Below are 18,265 nucleotides of genomic sequence, written 5' to 3'. Positions count from 1 at the left end.
CAGATCCTCCCTTTCCCTGTTCGTACAGGATACCATCGGAGTGCCAAGTTTGTAATGTCAACTCCTTTCAGCTCCCTGTAATGCATTTATCTACAAAAAGCTGCCTCTTGCTCACATGGGGGAGAGCTCAGGGAAAACCAGTTGCTCACATTTTTTTAAAAAGATACATAAAAATTCCCCATGGCTGTGATGATGCCTTTGTCACTCTTGGGTTTATAGGCGCTTGCCACCTCAGTGGGATGGTGGGGGAAAGGTGATGCTGCAGGTCTGCTGCAGCTCTGGGGGCTATTGCCCGGGAGGTGACAGTATAACTCACTCCTTTGCCTCCCAGCCAGGGCTCTGCAGCTGCGCTGCTGCTTTTCAAAGTGCTGCTTTCATGAGGAGACTGAAATAAGGAGAGGACGACTTGAGAGGGGGATGTTTTCCTGTCTCGTCTCGTTTTGTGCTACGAACTTTAAAGGAAAGAGGAAATTCAATTTTGGAATACGAGAAAAATAGGCTCCTGTTATACATGTACGTTAACAGATTCCTTGTACCAAAGGCAGAAAATAGCTGCGGTACTAACTAAAATTAATGCATCTGGAGTTTGGAGAACATTATGCTGAATGTCCATGATACATTCTCTGTCCCCTTCGGCAGTAACATATGATCAATTTTGCTACTCTGTCCTTACCTAATTATCACTGTCGCTAATGAAGGGAAGTAGAGAAAAACATGTCTTAGTAGGTTAATAAGCCATCTGGAAAATTATATTAGCATGATCAATCCTTAATGATTATGGCTTCTCATAATATTAGATCACCTGAAAGGTGTTTTTGGCGGAAATGTGAGGGGCAGTATGTATCATTTCGCAGCCATTCTTCCAGGAGAGCTCAGTTGGTGTTTGGAGAGAAATTCAGTCTAACTTCGGCTCAGGAGTTTTGACTGCTCTCGCAAACATTGATTTCCTCAGTGGAACTGGCTTATTTTATCACGCAAGGATCTGGAAGGGCAAGCAAGTATGGGGTATTTTCTGCTTTCCCTCCTTCCACCAATATTTGTGGCAGGCGGTGTGCACGTTTTGTGGTGCTTTTCACAAGTTTTGGTGAATAAGCTGTCAGTCTCAGGTCAGTCTGACCACCTACCAGCTGGCATTTCAGCCCTTCCTCTCTCGGTGTTGATAACACCTTCATTTGCAATCTAGTAACTGGATCTAATCTGTCAGGATTTCTTTCATTTCTTTGGGTTTCTTGTCATTGTTTCTACTTTAAGTACCCGTGTAGCCACTACTGCAGGACATGTTTGTTTCAAGGGAAGCATTTCTCCTAGAGCTTGTCCAAAGAATTAAAGCAAATAGCAGAGGGTAACGATCCTCAAACATCAGACTCATCAGACTCCTTTTTTTTATTTTATTTATTTAAAGATTTCCCCCAAATTAAACTGAATCACAATCCTCCCTTTTAATTTGTTAATTACACTTCTGCAATGGTAATGCAATCAGTGAATATAGCTAAAGTGTTTGTGTGTGGGAATCAGTATTAATGAGAAAGAGCATATTTGCAAAGTGTGATATGTATCAGCTGTTTGCCTTGTGTCTGTCTGCTGGGGTAGGGCTGCTCTCAACTGGACCCAGCTCAGCCAAGGAGGCCCAGCTGCAGGAAGAGAAAAGGGAAGAGTCCCTCCAGGTCATTCATTCCCTATAGTTCCTTTTACACCTCCCATACTCAGGGAATGTAGGATCAGGGTGCACTGCCATGTGGGGCGGGGCAGTGCCCCCATTTTGGGGAGCAGAGCTCTTGGAGAGCTCAAGCTCAGCAGCTGTGGTTCCCCTGGCCAAAGCAGCAAGCCTTTGCCTGCCCCGAGTGACTTCACAGGTGACAAAACTCCGAGCGAGCTCATAAAGGTTAATCACGACTAAGTGAGAATGAAATCTGGCATTTTCCTGCTGGGCTTCCAATTTTCTGTATATGCAGTGTATTGAAGCTAAGTGAGATTAAATGTTTAAACCTTTTGTGCCATATGGCTCCCCCTATATCATAAACACGTCTGTAAAATTATACTCAGAAGGGCAACATTGTTCTGGTTGTACGTGGATTCAAATCCATGCTTTCCTGCTGCTTCAAACTCAAGGCTGAGTTCAGAGTGTCACACTCAGCCTGTTTGTCCTGCTAGTGGAGTTCTGGGAGGCTTTTTCTCCCAGTCATGTAAATTCTGGGTGACAGCACAAAATTAGATCCCCTGTTGATTAATAGACCTGGTTCGTGGAGGCTCCTGCTCCTAAATCCTGGCCACCCTTGCAGGAGTGGCTGTGCTACTCATTCATGAGCTGCCTTGCCTTTCTGCCTTGGTTATCAGCAGTGCTGCCAGCGTTTCTCATGGATTTTGTGCTGTGGACACAACAATTCCACTGCATAAACCATAAACCAAGGAGTGTTTTAAGCCAGTACTCATGCACTGCCCCAACCTGCCCACTAATAACGGGAATAAAAGGGGAAAAAACCATGGCTTCATTGGGTTTTATTTCCCATTTGTCCTGAAAGATTGTCTTCCTACCAAATATTTTCATGCAATTAACTGACGCCATATGTTTTCATGTTTGCTGAAGAGTAGGGTTATGTAAAAGATAGAATCTATGTGGCATAAATATTGTATCTCCTCCAGCAAGACTTGCAGGCTTTGCAGCTGCCCCCGTCCCAGCTTCTGGCAAGTTCTCTAGGTGCCAGCACTCCTGCAGCAGAGACCCAAGGACTACCTACCTACAGCCTTGGGAAGGCAGAGATTCCTTCACATGTGTCAGGAGGGATGTCTGAACAACTAGCTCTGAGATGCAGTTTTGCTTTCTTTTTGTTTTTAAAGGGAGTTCTCACAGGGAAAGGAGCAAACTCAGGGATGAGCCCGGCTTGCACAGTTTAGAGGATCAGATCAGCAGTGGTAATTGCAGATTAGGGGGTGCTTCTGCAGAAATACTGAATTCCGGGGTGGGAGCTGTGAAGGGGGATTGGGGGTGAGCTGGTGGAGGAAGAGGCAGCTAAGGATCTCTCTCTCACGGCTCTCAGCTGTGAGGTTACAGCCTGGCTGAAGATGGGTTGTGACTGTCAGTTTTGGCACCCATTGAACTGCCCCCTTCTGACACCCCGCTACTAAAAATGAGCTTGGCACACACCCGCTTGGCGCTCCTGAGCCCCAAGGCAGCTCCAGCTCTCTGTTACGTGTGTGCAACCTGCATTAACATCACAAAAATCAAGAGAAAGGAGTGTTACATGGAAGAAAAGTGGGGAGGGAGAAGAAAACTGTGTTCCTCTTGTTGAATCCAGTGATAGGTAGACCCAAGTCATTTTTACAGTGGATCCACTTTACACACTGCTGATTATGTAAATGGGACATAAACTAAATTGGACTTTCACTTGCTCTGGCACTCCCTTCCATTGCCAGAGTGATTTTACAGCAGCTTTAGTATAAATTAAAACCAGGACCAGTGTCTGCCATCCACGTTTTAGGATTTAAAACCAGTCATTTCCCAAGATAATTGTGGTGCAGTCGAGACCAGGAGCAGCTTCTCAAAAATTGGTTAATACTCAGATTTGGGTTTCTTCACTGGCTTAAATGGAGTGGCATATTATCTCCTCTATAGTCTGCCTAAAAGATAGATTTGATGTCTGCAAGCAAAGACATGAAATTGCTATAGGCTTCCATTCTTATAGCCTGCCACCTATTTGATTTATGTGATAAGTGATCTCAGATGACCCTCCAAGGCACTGAACCATTAGAGAGTTATGTTGCACAGCGATAAGAAATCTTCAGAGATACCTAAATCTTCTTTTACCACTGGGAGTTTCATCTGTTCTGGAATAAAGAACATTTTTATGTATGATGTTGCTATCTTGCTAGCCATACTAATATTCAAAAGGATACACAGACTTAAATCAATAGCAAAGTGACAAAGATCTTAAAACTGAAGTAGTCACCAAGTGGATGCCAGACAGCTCTTTTAGGTTTTATCTTTGTTCCTTTCATTCTGTTACTTGAAAGATGAGTAGCTGTGAGGGTTCACATTTAAGACTTCTGTTAATCTTTCCACCAGGTAGGAAGCTGGCAAAAGCACCCTTTCAGCGTGGAAAGCTCTGGAAAGTCACATCACCCGTTTGGGACTTACTTATTTTAGGCTTTGTGGAACAATGGCTTTGGATATTTTATTTTTTTTCCACTGTCTGTAAATTCGGTGATGTGGATTCCTCTCTGCCTAGAATGAATGAAAATGCTCAGAACCTCAGGTGGGATGTGAATTCTTGGCAGAGGTCAGGGAAAGCACAGATTGGTAATTTCTGTGGTTTATGTCCAACTGTAACATCTTCTCCTACAGAGGAAGGCAGCGCTGCCTCGTATTTCTGTAGCTGAACCTACATCTCATGCAGTATTTCCTGACAGGATTTGTAAGTGCCATGTTCCAGCGTGTATAGAGTCCATACATTCCATCTATGGAATTCCATTCTGGCCTACTCCACTTCTTTCTGGCACATAGGACTAGCCAGCCAGAAGCAGCTCAGACTTGACTCTGCTTCGGGGTAACCTGTGATGGCCATTTTCTGACAAATAAGAAGAGCGTTAAGACATTGGGCACTTTCCTGAACTGCAGTTTCCTACTTACCTTGACACAGTGCTGAGATTTAATGATCTGTGTGGCCAAGCAAGTCAAACTGAGGGAGGAATCCGACATCATCTTATTTCTCTTTGATCCTGAAAAATCTTCCGGTCTTTACAATTCGGGCTACAGTAATTTCCCTCCAGGCTCTTCAGTAATGGCCTTGATTGGTGACCCGTGGCACTGCATCCTCCCAGGTGTGGCCACGTCCATTTGGTTATTTTGTTCATCCTGTTGTGTATATTGAAATCCATAAAAGCAAGGACTGACACCACCAAAGCTTTGGCAGCATTGCAGGCATGTTTTTACAAAAAGATGTATCTGTTTCTTGAAAATTCACCTCCAAGGAAGTGAGGTTTCTCTTTAAATTAATGCAAGGCAGAGATGAATAGTCCCCGTGTGCTATTTTGGCTTTTTCACTCAAAGCTGTTTTTGAGGGGAAGCTCTTGGCAAAATTAAATGAGCCTACTCTTCCTCACGCTGGCAAATGCTGTCAGGGCTGGTCATCGTACACCTTCATAAATCTGCAGTGCTGGCAGCCCACAGACACCAGGCAAACATCAGATTTTGTAGGGGGACCACACAATGGTGCAATAACCACAGCTGTTCCGTGTCAGCATTCAGAAGGCTTACAATAGGGTTTCATTCAACGAGCCATTCCTTTTGTAACGCCATTAGAGATATTTGCTGGGAGAAACTGGCCTCAACTAATCACATTTAATTTTTATCAAATGCACTGTGGGAGCTGCAGGAATATGCATGAGACAGCAACCTGCAAGTGGTGTTTGTTTGGAATAAATACACTGAGTAAGAATTGTATCCGTTCCCTCCTGGCCACGGCTGTAGAGATGCAGACAGGTCCCTGCAGAGGTCTGTGGAGGGTCATGGCCTGGCTTCAGACACGGATGCTGCAGGAGACCTCCAGCTGTTCCTGCTGAAAGAGCTGCAGACAGACAGGGACAGAGGAGCAGCACCCTTCCTGTGAAACCATTCCCATCCCCTCCACTTTTAGCCACCATAAGTGAGGTTTGGAGGGTGGGAACACTGCCCACCTCGCCAGGGGAGACCCTCGAGCCCCCAGGCCAGGTGACAGCTGGAGAAGGCTTCCGAGGTTTCCAAGATGTTGAGCTGGGCCAAGCAAAGGGCAGGTGGGTTTGGATGGACCCACGGCTCTCCTCACAGCAGCACCTCCATCTGCAGGGCTGACAGCTGCTCCAGGTGTTTGGGAAAGTGCCACTGGAAAACTGGGGGTGGTGGGAAAAGGAAAGGAGACTCAAGAGAATTAGAAGGCATGACAGGAAGAGAGGAGGTAAAAAGTAAAGACAGAGCAGCAGTGTTTAGTAATAGTGTGAAGCAATTTTTGTGCTAGTTATTCCCCAAACTCGGGGCACTCCCAGACAACTGTACCCAGGGCAGAAGCACAGCCTTCACCCACAGGTGTGGGTGAACTCAGCACAGAGCTGTGCACAAGGGTGAACTGCTCCAGGAGTGCTGCTTTCCTGTCTGTCATCAACTCAGCATTGGACTGAAAAAATCACAAATCAGCCCTACAAAAGTAGTTTTTAAGAATTACAAACGTGGGAGTTCCTGGTGTTTGTTATACTCCTGAGCATTTTTTCCACTGTTCTAAAGCAGTGGCATACCTTTCAAAACAAACGTATACATGGAAGCTGAGATCCTTATACATTGAGATAATCCACTGGCTATGATTTTTAAGGGAAAAAAAAAAAAAACAACAAGCTGAGAATCACAGTATAAGTACAAGAGCTGAAAAACACTGCAAATTGAGTTTGACTGGCATCAAAGCAGTGCCAGACTCTATCTATATGGTCTTTAGCAGTAAGATAAGAGCACATTTTATCAGCAATCTGAGCTGGCTGGGTGCATCTAGTTCCTCCTGAAAAACCCTGCTAGGTATTTACATCACGCCAAAGTCATCCCATTAACCTTTTCCCGCACTTGACTGAGAATGGCAACAACAGAGGTATCCAAGGATGGGACCTGAGGCAGCATAAACTCTGAGGAAGGGCGTCTGATTTCCCAGGCAGCCAGCTCAGGTATGGCACAGCCCCAGTGCTGTTTAAATCACTTGCCCATGTAGCAGAGAGGGGGTTTCAAGGACTCACCTGTGATGCTATGGAGAAACCATCAAAGTTGATGTGAAGGGGAATATTTCAGATCTCCTTAAGAAGCTCTGCGTTGGGTCCTGAGCTGGGCACAGACACTTGTTTTCCCCTGCAATAAGTAATTTCCCCAGAGTGTTTATGGGTGTGAGAGAGGGCACATTTGTATTTATTGAGATGGAGCCAGCTGGCAGGAGTAAAACAGAGCAAGACACGTCAGAGTTTGAATTTATTACCAATACTGTAGGCCATTTTCCTTTCATTTTGACGGTAATGCCGTTCTGAGCCTCTGCCAGACTTTGAGGGCAGAGTCATTGGCGAGTTGACCCCCTGCTTTGCACCCTTCATTTTTCTCACTTTGCAGGTTTTGACTGAGCTAATGCTTTCAGGAAAGAAGGCTTATTGATTAGAGGGAAGTCGCTTGCAGCATCTGAGCTTTTATTGGTGCAGTTTGTGAGGTGTTGTTAGCCATCTGGTAGTGCAGGTAGTGCTTGTTCTCACACATTTAGTAAATTCTGCTGGCTTCTCTGCCCTGCTTGCTTACAGCTTTCTCACTTTATCCACTCATCTCCTCACCTGCCCAGAGCACTCCTGTTAGGACTGAAGCTCTCAGCTGGTCTGAAGAGCATCCTCCTCAACTGCATTTTAATTGGCACGTTATCTTTCATTCTGGAATACAAAAATGGCCATCAGCTCTCGTCTCCGTGTGATTTTTGTTTTACCTAGATTTTACAGCTGAAAACAAGCATGTATCCTGTTAGGATGAGCTAGAGCAGCCTTTTTTTGAAGTTTTCCTTTCAACAGTAGCAAAGATATCCCACCATGAGGAGTCAAGTCAGAATCAGGGGTTGTGATGAGCACGTGTCTGATCACATCGATCAAAGGAAGACTACATAAGAGTAGTCATAATTCATAATTCATTATAGTCATATTTTGTATATTCAAGCATGTGGAGATGTTTTATATTGTTTCTTTGTTGTTTTCTCCAGTGCAGTTGAAATATATTGAGTAAGGATCGGTATAATAGTCCTAAAAAGCTATGTGAGCACTGAGCTGAGCCTTTCTTGGGTTTGCTCTATTATCTTCAGAGGCGTGTTAGCAAAGAGAGATTCAGAGATCTGTGTCTGGCCAGTGTTGCCACCTGATTGTCTCTCGCCAGCTGCTCTTCCCACCCCTGTTTACTCCTCACAGTATGGTCAGTACTGTGGTCACAGTATGGTCTATGATCAAGATGCTGTGCATAACCCTAACCATCCCACTGGAGCTGCTTTTCTGGAAATTGCAAGGCTAAAGTTATTACCGTCCTGGCTTTGCCACTCATCAGGCCACCTTGGGAAGACACTGAGCGAGGGTTATTCAGATTTTTTATAGAGGTTTTGGTATCTGTGTTTTAAAACCTCTAAACTACCGATCCAGCTCCTAATAGAGCAGGAGTCTGGGAAGCTGTGTGGGTGAAGTCTTAGCATGACTTTTTGGGGTTGTAGCACCTACAGAAGACTTGATTCAAAGAGATTAAGTATAAAGAGAAACTAGAGCTGTCTACAGTGGGAGTGGGCAGTTCTGGGGCTTTTAGTTTTCTCCTGATGTTACAGGAAATAAGCACAGGGTCAGACCAATCTACTGATGGTACTTTCAATCTGGTATTTTTCAGCTAGGGAGACAGAGTAAAATGCCTCAGAAATAGTTTCTTTCTTGTGGGACCTGCAAACAATACAGACATTCTTGAAATCATAGCTATCTGAGCACTGTGAGAATGCCAGAGAAGGACCAAATGATTAAAGCAGGAGCTGTTGTGGTTACCACAGTCCATTGACTCTGTAAATTGTGTGTAGTGCCTTCACAGCTGAGAATTTATATTGCTTAGGAGACTGACATTGTCTCTGAAGTGACTTTCAGATAATGTTAGTGACCTTCTAACCCTTGTTAGCACATTTCTTTGGACTCTCAAAGTTGATAGTCTTGCTAATACAACTAGGAATTTGCAGCTTAACATTTCTCGGTTGTGTGAGGAATAAGTGGTGGGCTTCAGTGATTAGCCTCCCTGGAGCCCTACTATGCTCCTGCAGGGCCCTGGTGTTAAAACCTCAATGGTTGCTAATATGAAAACTATCTAACATGTATGAGAAGAAGACTCATTCTCTGTTTTAAAAGAGGAATCCAGAAACTAGATTATTTTTTGCTAACAGGTTTTTTCCAGTTGGGTTAGAAAATAAGTGCAAATCAGCAAGTGCAGTGAGGGGAAAAAAGGAAAAAGAGTCACCTTAGAAAATAAGCATCCACTAGTCCTCAAGCTAGAAAGCAGCAGGAAATATTGGGAAAATAACTCGTTGTAAGATGTCTGATTTATCAAAGCACTTATCTGCACAGCATGGAGAAAACAAGCCCTGTGTGTGTGTCAGCTCTGGGTGTGGGTGCATATGCCAGTGGGTATGTTTGTGTAGGGAGAGAAAACACACCTCTAGGAAGTACAAAGAATAATGTTATCTGTGTTACTGACAACAGAAAGAGCATAAACAGGAGATAAACAGCTGTCTTTTTTAGTAAGGACTGCTGCACATTTGCACATTTAATGGCAATGTGCACATTGACTACGGAAAGCTGGTCCCAGGGCTTCTTCAGAAAAATATGAAGGAGTGGCCTATTATTTTCAAGTAGAAATTCAGAACTGCAGTGTGCTGTAGAGTGGATGATCTTCTCCAAATCAGTTACTTCGCTTCAACATGCTCAGTCTTTCAAATGCCTTCTTTAATGGTTTAAGCGGCTACTTCACTTATTCTGTGATGTAGAACCGCGCGGGGTCCCCGGCCAAGCAGCACATGGTGGGCAGTTACGAATAGAAACATTACAGGGAGGACAAAAGCAGGGCATATGTCTTAAATTAAAAGGAAAGGCAAGGGAAGTGATTTGCAGAGTAACAAAATGAAGAAATTAAAGCTCCATTCCAGAAAGTACCCGTTCTCACCCTCCTGAACTGCAGCAGTCGTGTTTCTGATAGGTGAGGAATGCTTGGCTGTTTTCAGAAGACATCTGCCCACAGGTCCCATAGTCACTCGGTACATGTCCTGCCTGATACCTTAACCACTGGAAATCCCCTGCCACGACTGGCTGTCAAAGTTATCTCCTCAGTAAAAGAGATTTCTATATTTAAAATGTAAGTGGAGCATTGCAGGCCTGGATGCAGCTGCAGGGAGGTGGGGAGGATCATGGGCCTGGTGATGCTGTGGGGCCGGAATCACACAGGCAGCACATGGAGATGCCAATGGTGTGAGGATGTGGCACTTGGACTCCTTGTCCACCCTCGTAGACCAAAACTTCCTTCCTTTTTTCTTTTTCTTTTTTTTTTTTTCTTTTTCTTTTTTTTTTTTTTTCCTTTTGGGATAATCAGAATGCTTTTCACAGGTGATTTTTTTTCAGTTTAATATAGTCAAAATTCAAGCATGACTGATAAGAAATTAATGCAGCATAGTCCATACCTCAAAATACCAACACTTGCTTTGACTATATTAAGGCTCAGGAAAAAAGTGTTTTAGATAAGTCATCTACCTTTGGTATTTCTTTGATTTCTATCACTCTAGTATCTAAGCATATCACAATATTTTAATATACTTGTTTCCACAAGTATATTAAATTCCCACAATCTCTGTTGGGAGGAAATGATATTATTCCTGTTATCACATAGTGGGAAGCATGGCAGTGATTGCATAACTTGCCCAGGATAGGGAAGCAAGTTTGTTGAAAAAGAGGCATTGGAGTCACACTTGCTCTTCTAGGGGCAAAAGCCTTTTCTCCTTAAACAGCTTTGTGAAAGCCTGGGATTCTCATCCTTTTTTGGGTAAATAACAAAAGCAGCTGATTCAGAGTCAGAGCACTCTGACACAAAAGCCTCTGGTAACAACCTGGGTGTACATCAGGCAGATGATTTGTCCAGTGGATGTCACCGGGGCTACCAACACACTCCAACGTGTCCACCAGCTTTGGTGGGTTGCAGCCAGGTGGGCAGAAGCTTGCGCCACGGGGCTGACTCCAAGTGCAAGAGAGATGACACTGCAGAGGCTGTTTGTGCAGATAACAACATCAGTCAGAGCTGATTGATGCTTAAAGTCTGTGTTGTTTTAATAACTCTGCGACTGGCAGAAGGATATCGCTAGGTGCAGCGTCTTGCTAGAGAGAGGAGTCTTTCAAAAGATATCAAAGGGTGTTTATACACTTCAGTAGAAACACAGATATTGTTTCTTTTGGATCTTTTAACAAACCTTCTTGATGCCTACCTTAGTGGTCTCTTTTTTGTCTTTTAGTACTCGCCCATCAATATTTTTTCGCAGTCCTCTTACGCCCATATTTTTATTTTGCCTTTAGTCCCTTCTTGTTTTTGACTTAGGGGCCAGGTACAAACCTGCACAATTGCAGACATCAGCATTGACTTTCCCCTGGTTTCAAATTTAACCTATGCTGGTGATTGTCCTCTCCTCTGGACAGCACTAAATCTTCCCTGCCAGAGATAACTAGTCCTTGGGGCTCGTAGCTGTGCTTCTGCAGAGAAAAATGTTTTTGCCTTTAGAGTGGACTGGATTGCACCACACGGCAGGTAATTTCAAAACATTTTGGAGGAAAGCATCCCCTTGGGGCCATCTCAAGGCCTTCACGGGTAAAGGACACGAGGCAGCATGTGATGCTATCAATGCCTCTCCATTATTTTCCCAGGGAACAAAGCAGTGAGGCTCAGCGGGGACACGACCTTCCTGGGCTGCAGATTGAAGGGGTCATTGTTTAAGGGGAGAGGGAAAAGGAAGGGTTTCTCTCTGGTTTTCCTTTTAACTCTGTAATGGAGGGGATTTATCACAGGCCAGCGTGGAAGTCTCTGCGTTGGCCCGCTCAGGAGCTCTGTTGGCCAGTTGTTGGCTTTGTGAGCTGCACACTGAGCTGATGATGCAGTGAGTAGATTTTCTAGAGAGAGAGGAGTGCTTTGCTACAGTGCTGTCTTTACTAATGTATATTCTTCTGCTTTCCATCAAACAGTCAATGAAGGCTCAGGTGAAACCAATCAAAAAGAGACATCGACCTGTGACATTTGCCAGTTTGGGGCAGAGTGCGACGAAGATGCAGAGGATGTTTGGTACAGTAATTTGCTCTCTACTCCTCTATTTTAATGAATGTTGTATTATTTAAAGGTGCTGTGGTTTGGAAAGCATTACAAATGTTAGATACTCAATTTTCTGCACCCAGAGATTCATCTCAAAGTGACTGAGGTGGTTATTACTCTGAAAAAAATGTATAAAACACTCTGGTTTATGATTTTGGAACATGCACAGTTTAGACCAAGTTTAGAAACACAGTTATCCATTTTGTTGCCATTTTAACTTATGTTATTCCATCTGGGGTTTTACAGCTTCATACTTCAGTAAAAATAGAATTGGGAAAAATAATTGACCTAAAGCTTTTTCAGTTAAAAAGTATCATTAGTATTATCATCATGTTAATCCATGTGTGGCATTAGTAAGGCTGGGAAATCTGTCTCGCTTTTTCCTAGTTTGCTGGAGTTGAAAACCTTGCCCTCAATTGCTTGAAAAAATGAGAGTGTACATTTAGACATTTTCTCAATGGAAATGGTTTTAATTTTTGTTTTTTAAAAAGGGTTTCAAAATTATTCAGATTTTTTTATTTTAAACCTTAATTACATAAGCTGAAGGGAAATAATTCTATCAACTCAGACTTTAATTTTTCATTTTGCCTAGGATGTATGCAAACTTACATTAAGCCAACTGTGAGCTAATCATTTCATTGTGATTTTGGAACAGCCAATAGATCAAAAAGGTCACTATTCACAGAGCTATATTTCTAACAGTGCCCTAATGCCATGCCGCATGTTTCTCTCCAAGTAACTAAAATAGATTTAAAGAGACAACAAAAAAACCATGCAAATGTCAGAGCTGTTGTCTGGATGGTGCTTCTGGAGCTGTGGGCTAGGGAATGGATATGCACACTGGGCAGTGAGGTGTCAGTAAAACAGTGAGGCCAGAGCTCTAGTGTGGGGAACCAGAACGGAGCAGAGGGGAGTCAGTAAATGAATGGTGAACGTGACAGCTGGGCCCAGTGTTGGGCAGCTGACCCCACCCAGGCAGGGCATCCCTGCAGCCTTGGTCAGGCATGAAATTAGGAACAGTTCTGCTGTTGAGTGAAGAAGCTCAGGAATATGGTCACGATTATCCATTTGTGCTCACTTTGGTTTTGTCTTGCCAGCCTCTTAGTAATCAGTAATCTCCAGTTCTTGTCCTTAAAAAAACCCCGAGCAAACCAACCACTGAGTCCTTGCTCTGGCTTCAGTCATCAAAGGAAATTGTGGTGTTGGGAAACAGGAGCAAGGTGCATCACGGTTATAGGTTTCAGTAATGTATTGAAATTCGTGAGTAAGAAATTGCCTAATGTTGACTTTGCTTAAGAAAATTACCCCAGGTGTTATGATTTTCATTGTCTCCTTGACTGGTTGTCCTTGAGAGCTTTGGTGGCGCAGTGTAGAAACAAAACCATGGTGAAATTAATATATCAAAATTCACAGTCTAGTGCTCATGTTTTCATAATTAAGTGCGCTTCCAAATTGGAAGGCAGGAGAAGAGAGGGGCAAGGAATAAAATTAGCTACAAGATAACATTATTAATCATAAGCACTGAGCAGCAGTGTTTATTTTTTTCCAGAAATAGCTTGGTAAAACTGCCTGATCCAACTTACCCCAGTGTTCCCACTGCAGCTTTTGCACAATCTAATTCCTCCCCTTCGAAGCAACTTGGCTTTTACAGAGCAGCATAATGATGGCAGGAGCTGAGGTGCTCAGTTTTTATTGACAAGGGAAGGTGCTTCTGGGGGCAGGAGGCAGGGAAGGGCTGGCACTGGGAAGATGCTCCCAGACAAACTGTTAGGAGACTGGAAAGCCGATTCCCATCCAAAAACCCAAACCCCATGTAAATCCTGGGAAAGATCTGATTTGAAATAAGAAACTTCATATGCCCATAACAAAGCTCTGTTTTCCTGTCCTTGCTGCTGATTAGTGTTGGATAAGCATCTTCCTAAACAATGAGCCTCCTGGCTGTCAGCTTTTCGTTATTTCTATTTCTAGAATAAAAGTGCACTGCGTTTGGAGGTTGTAGATCCCTCTTTCAAATATATGTTAGTTGAATTTTCATGTTTGGCACCAGAGACACGTATTGCCCCACTCCCCTCGCCACGAAATGCCAATTTATTATTTGTTCACTATTTTTGCATGGATCGAGTATCGGATGTAAGCAGGGCTCCTTTAACTGTCTCACCTGACTGATGAGGTTTGTAAAATGCAAACGGGGTCAGCAGTTCCTGGTGGTCCTGGCACCTGTTATTAAAGGATGTCAATCCCAGCACCAGCAGCGAATCCCTATCAGTCAGGAACAGTTTGAGGGTGCAGGGTCAGTTCCTGATCCGCTCCAGGTAAGAGGAATGCAGGCTGGTAGCAGAGCCAGACTTCAGAGAGCTGGAGATGCAAGGCTGGCTGTTCGCCTGCTATTTCTAGGGTGCCAGAGTAGATCAGAAAGGAGAGCACAGGTGTGATAGCAGATGTGGTTGGGCTGCTGATGATTTAAAGTGACAATTGACATTCTTCTGCATTGTCACAGTCTGTATCTTGCAGACCGTTATCTTTGGTTTAACTCTTTTTGTCTTTTTTTCTTGGTTATTCATTGCCAGTTGTCACTCATCTAAATTGTGCTATTGTACAGTGTCATCATTATTTTTAAATCTTTTTTATTTGCGTAAAACCAATCTGTTAATGGCTAGACTCCTGGGATTCTAATGGGGGGTTGGCACACAGATTACTTGAAGGGGTAAGATTTGTGTGAACATTTTCTGAAAAGCACAGAGAAAAGGCAGGAAAGAAACCTCTGTAATAACAGGTTTTCCATGGCATGCAGGAGCACACACGTGTTATTATCCTATTCTGCAGTCAAGTATCATGAGAGTGAATGCAATTTGGCATTCCATTAGTGAATCTCTTTCTCTAAGTTAAAAACAAAGACTGTTCACTTGAAAGTCTTTAACATCTTGCTGCTTTAATATGTGAAAGCTTCTTGTCACTAAGAGGATCATGTATTACTGGCATTATTCCCACCTTTAATGCATTTTGCACCAGTGGGCTTCATGAATATTTAAAGCAGGGCAGTGGCTACGCTCTTTAGCACGGGGTTGCAATCTATTGGTAAATCAGACATTTGGTGTTGCTTGCTTTGGGTTTTATTTCTGAGCTGGCTAAGGAATAATTGATTTTGTAAGACAGGGCTACTCAACATAACACCCCGAGAGATATACTTAAAAGGAACTGAAGAATGAAGCGTAACGTTTTGAACGGTGGTGTATTGCTCAGATCTTCCAAAAGGCATCTGTGAAACACTCAGTGTACATAAGTAGTGCCCACCAAATGGAGTGCCTGCTCTCTGCTGGAGTGGCTTAGTGTCAGTGCAGAACCACATCAGAAACCTGGGTTCCAGCATTAATCTCCTTCTTATGGGCCACTGAGGAAATAACAGCACTCCCTACACTGGACAAGCCATGGTTTGGACAAATACTGGGCAGCTGTTTCAGAGGTCCAATGTGTCCAAAGTGGAAGGAGACAAATAATAAGAAAGATCTTTTGGTTGAGTTTCCAGTTGGAAAATGCTGACAATAGAGAGGACAGGCGTGTTTTCTTAAAACAAGATTAAAGCCTGCAAACCTCTGACTTGCAGAGTTAATCAAAATCAAAATGATGAATTGGGGTTAAATATGCATACTTTCCTTTTGAATTCCAGTATCAGCAGGTCAGGCAGCAGCAGTGTGGAAGTGCAGCACTGCCTACAGTAAGATGTAGGCTGCTAGCTGGAAGGCAGACACACAGCAGTGTGTGGTGTGCTCAGAGAGGACTCCCCTGCAGCCTGACAGTGTCCAAGGAGGTGAGGAGGCCTCCTCCAGAGTGCTCCTCTGCCTGCCCCTTCCTCCCTGCAGGAGGCTGCAGGTGGAGGAGAGAGGCAGCGGTTCCCTGGAGAGTTAGGAGGTGCCTAACCCTGAAAGGGGCCACTCGAGGGTTTGCCCCAGTGATAAAAAGGGGCCTAAATTTCCCTGCTGCTTCCTGCGACTTGGTCCCGCTCACCCCAAGGACTTCTCCTTGGCTGGGAGTGGCGTATCATGCTCTGCAATAGTCACTGTGCTCGTGGGAGGAAACTTTCTTCCCTCCCCACAATGGAGGAGCCTTTCCCATTCCTTGCAAGTGGAAAAGGATCCCACTGGGCAGGTTCAGCTCAGGAAGAGATGCTGAAGCCATTCTTCAAGGGTCACTGATGACCCCAAGCTGGGAGCTTGGAGGGAGGCATCCAGGCCTGGAGGAAGGAGCTTGGCTTGTTCAGTGTGTGGGTCGGTGGGGCAGGAAGGAGGGCTGGTCCCGGGGGGACTGGGTGGCATTCCCGAGTGGCGTTCCCCGGTGAGGCAGTGACACTGCACCATAATTACAGCAGGTCCCTGTGTCCTGTGCCTCTGTGCACACAGCTGGGACAATAAACTCCACTTACCCCCAGCAGACAGGCACATAAACACAAAAGGTATCACGAAGATGAACTCTTTCAGTCCCTTGTTTCATATTTTACTGCTGATCACTGGTACACTGAGTTTGGGTAAATGCTCCTGTAAGGCAAGTGAACAGTCAGAAGCACGTGAGGAGGGTGAAACCGCATTCTCATGCAAATAAGTGGCTCTGTACATGGGAGATATCTGTGCAAATCATGCAGCTGCCATCTGCAGTGACCCCTGCAATCAATACTGCCCCAGCAATCAATATTTGTCTTTATTGTGGTATAGAAAGAAAACATATGAAAGAAACTAATGGTTTTACCGGCTTCTCTATCCATGCAGCAATTAGGTCAGTCAGCTTTGGGTCCCTTCCCCCTTCCATCAGTTGCTCTCAAGCAGAGCATTTGCAAACAAGATGCTGTACTGCTATAAAGTACTAAAAGGTAGTTTGAAGTCTCACATACATTACACGGGTATTGGCTGCTTCGTGTTCAGCAGTGTGTATAATAACTATGTGTGACCTACTTGTTCCAGATGCAGAAACAACGAGCTGCTTTAACATCTGCAATGTCCCAGGCATTATACAGTAGATATGTTGCCTTTTTTCCTGCTGCTTTTCACTCTCTTCTAGTGAAAAGGTAGATCTTTGTTCATAGCTAGGCATAACGCTTACACATACATGTTGGACTTGCGCTCAAATAAGCACAGGAATGGAATCAATCATTAAAAATACACAATTCTGCAAAAAAACCCTTAAATTTCTGCTTAACTTGAGATCATACCTAAGGCATGAAGTGAAGCTGCTGCTGCATAAATCTTCACATAGAGCTTAGTAGTCTTGTCTAATAAGAGTCTAGGCAAAGGTTTGCAGAGGGAAGTCAAGGCACTGGAGCACAGTCTCTACATTGCACAGCAGCAGATGACCAAGCGGGTTGCACCCTCTCACACCCACGTCACTTACCTTAGCCCCAACCTGATAGCAGAGCTACCTCCAGTGCCTGCCCAGAAATTACCCCACTTCTGTCTCTGTAACCTGGTAATGTTTCATTATGCGTGTTCTGTGCTTAAAAGATTTTGAAATAAAAGGAAAGCAGCTGACTTCCAGGGAAACTGCCGAGATGCCATGTTGAGATAAGTGTAGAGACACCGTTCAGTGGGTTAAGAGTCAGCAATACTGGAAAAAATGTAGCCTAAGCAACTGGAAATTAGTCAATGAAGCATTTGCAATGAAAGACAAAACATGAGGGATGTTAGAAAAAGTAAAGATGATGTCTACTCATCTGTATGTTATGTTCTATGTACGAAGCCTGCTCTGAGAAAGGGCCATGTTGGAGGCTTTTATAGGAGGCTGGTTAATAAGATCCTACTGTCTGGAATATGAGAGCTGAAGAGAGAACCCAGCCGTGTTTCTTCATTTCAGACTTGGGGAAAAAGTGCCGCATGAACAGACGCAAAAGTGGGAAAACTAGCAAAATACAAAATTGTAGCTTGAATTGCTGTCCACAGCACAAACAAGAACAACATTTCAGCTTCGGTGAAATATTTGGCTTATTAGAAACCAGGGTCTAGACATCATGTTAGGGTCAGAAAGTAAGGTCTCCAGGTAAGCATTGCATGAATGCCATGGTTCCTATCAGGTTTCTCTCTAGCGAGCTGCTGAGATATTGCAGGACTCTTTCAGAGGGCAGTTTCAACCTAAACTAGCCCAGGTGTAAAAGTGACTTCGAACCCAACCATAAACAGGCAAAGATCCCCACAGAATTCAGAAAGACTGTGAATCATGCCAAAAACAGGTGGTTTTCCTCTTTCTTAGAAGGAGTCAGCAGAAGGAGCCAGAAAAGGTGTGGGAAAAGCAGTTGGCTTTATCTTCAGCAGCTCCAAGAATAGCTTATGGTCCAGTTCTTCAGAGGAGGATGAGGGAATGAGCACCTTATGTTTCTAAACTGTTTGCACTACTAGTGGCCTGGTG

At 44.0% G+C, this 18,265-nt stretch overlaps 1 protein-coding gene across 1 annotated transcript in view; it reads left to right on the top strand.

The window, feature by feature from the left end:
• Positions 1–18,265, top strand: part of TMEFF2 (transmembrane protein with EGF like and two follistatin like domains 2) — a 124,892-nt gene that overhangs the window by 60,753 nt on the left and 45,874 nt on the right. Inside the window, exon 5 of the mRNA XM_066189598.1 lies at positions 11,758–11,854. Coding sequence (XP_066045695.1) covers positions 11,758–11,854 — 97 coding nt within the window. The remainder of the gene's footprint in view (positions 1–11,757; positions 11,855–18,265) is intronic.

This window comes from Chamaea fasciata, unplaced genomic scaffold (assembly GCF_029207755.1).
Source record: "Chamaea fasciata isolate MVZ Bird 193981 ecotype frontalis unplaced genomic scaffold, bChaFas1.0.hap1 SCAF_8, whole genome shotgun sequence".
NCBI classification, from domain to species: Eukaryota; Metazoa; Chordata; class Aves; order Passeriformes; family Sylviidae; genus Chamaea; species Chamaea fasciata.
Note: the sequence above shows the minus strand (reverse complement) of the source record. Positions and strands in the feature narration are given on the sequence as shown.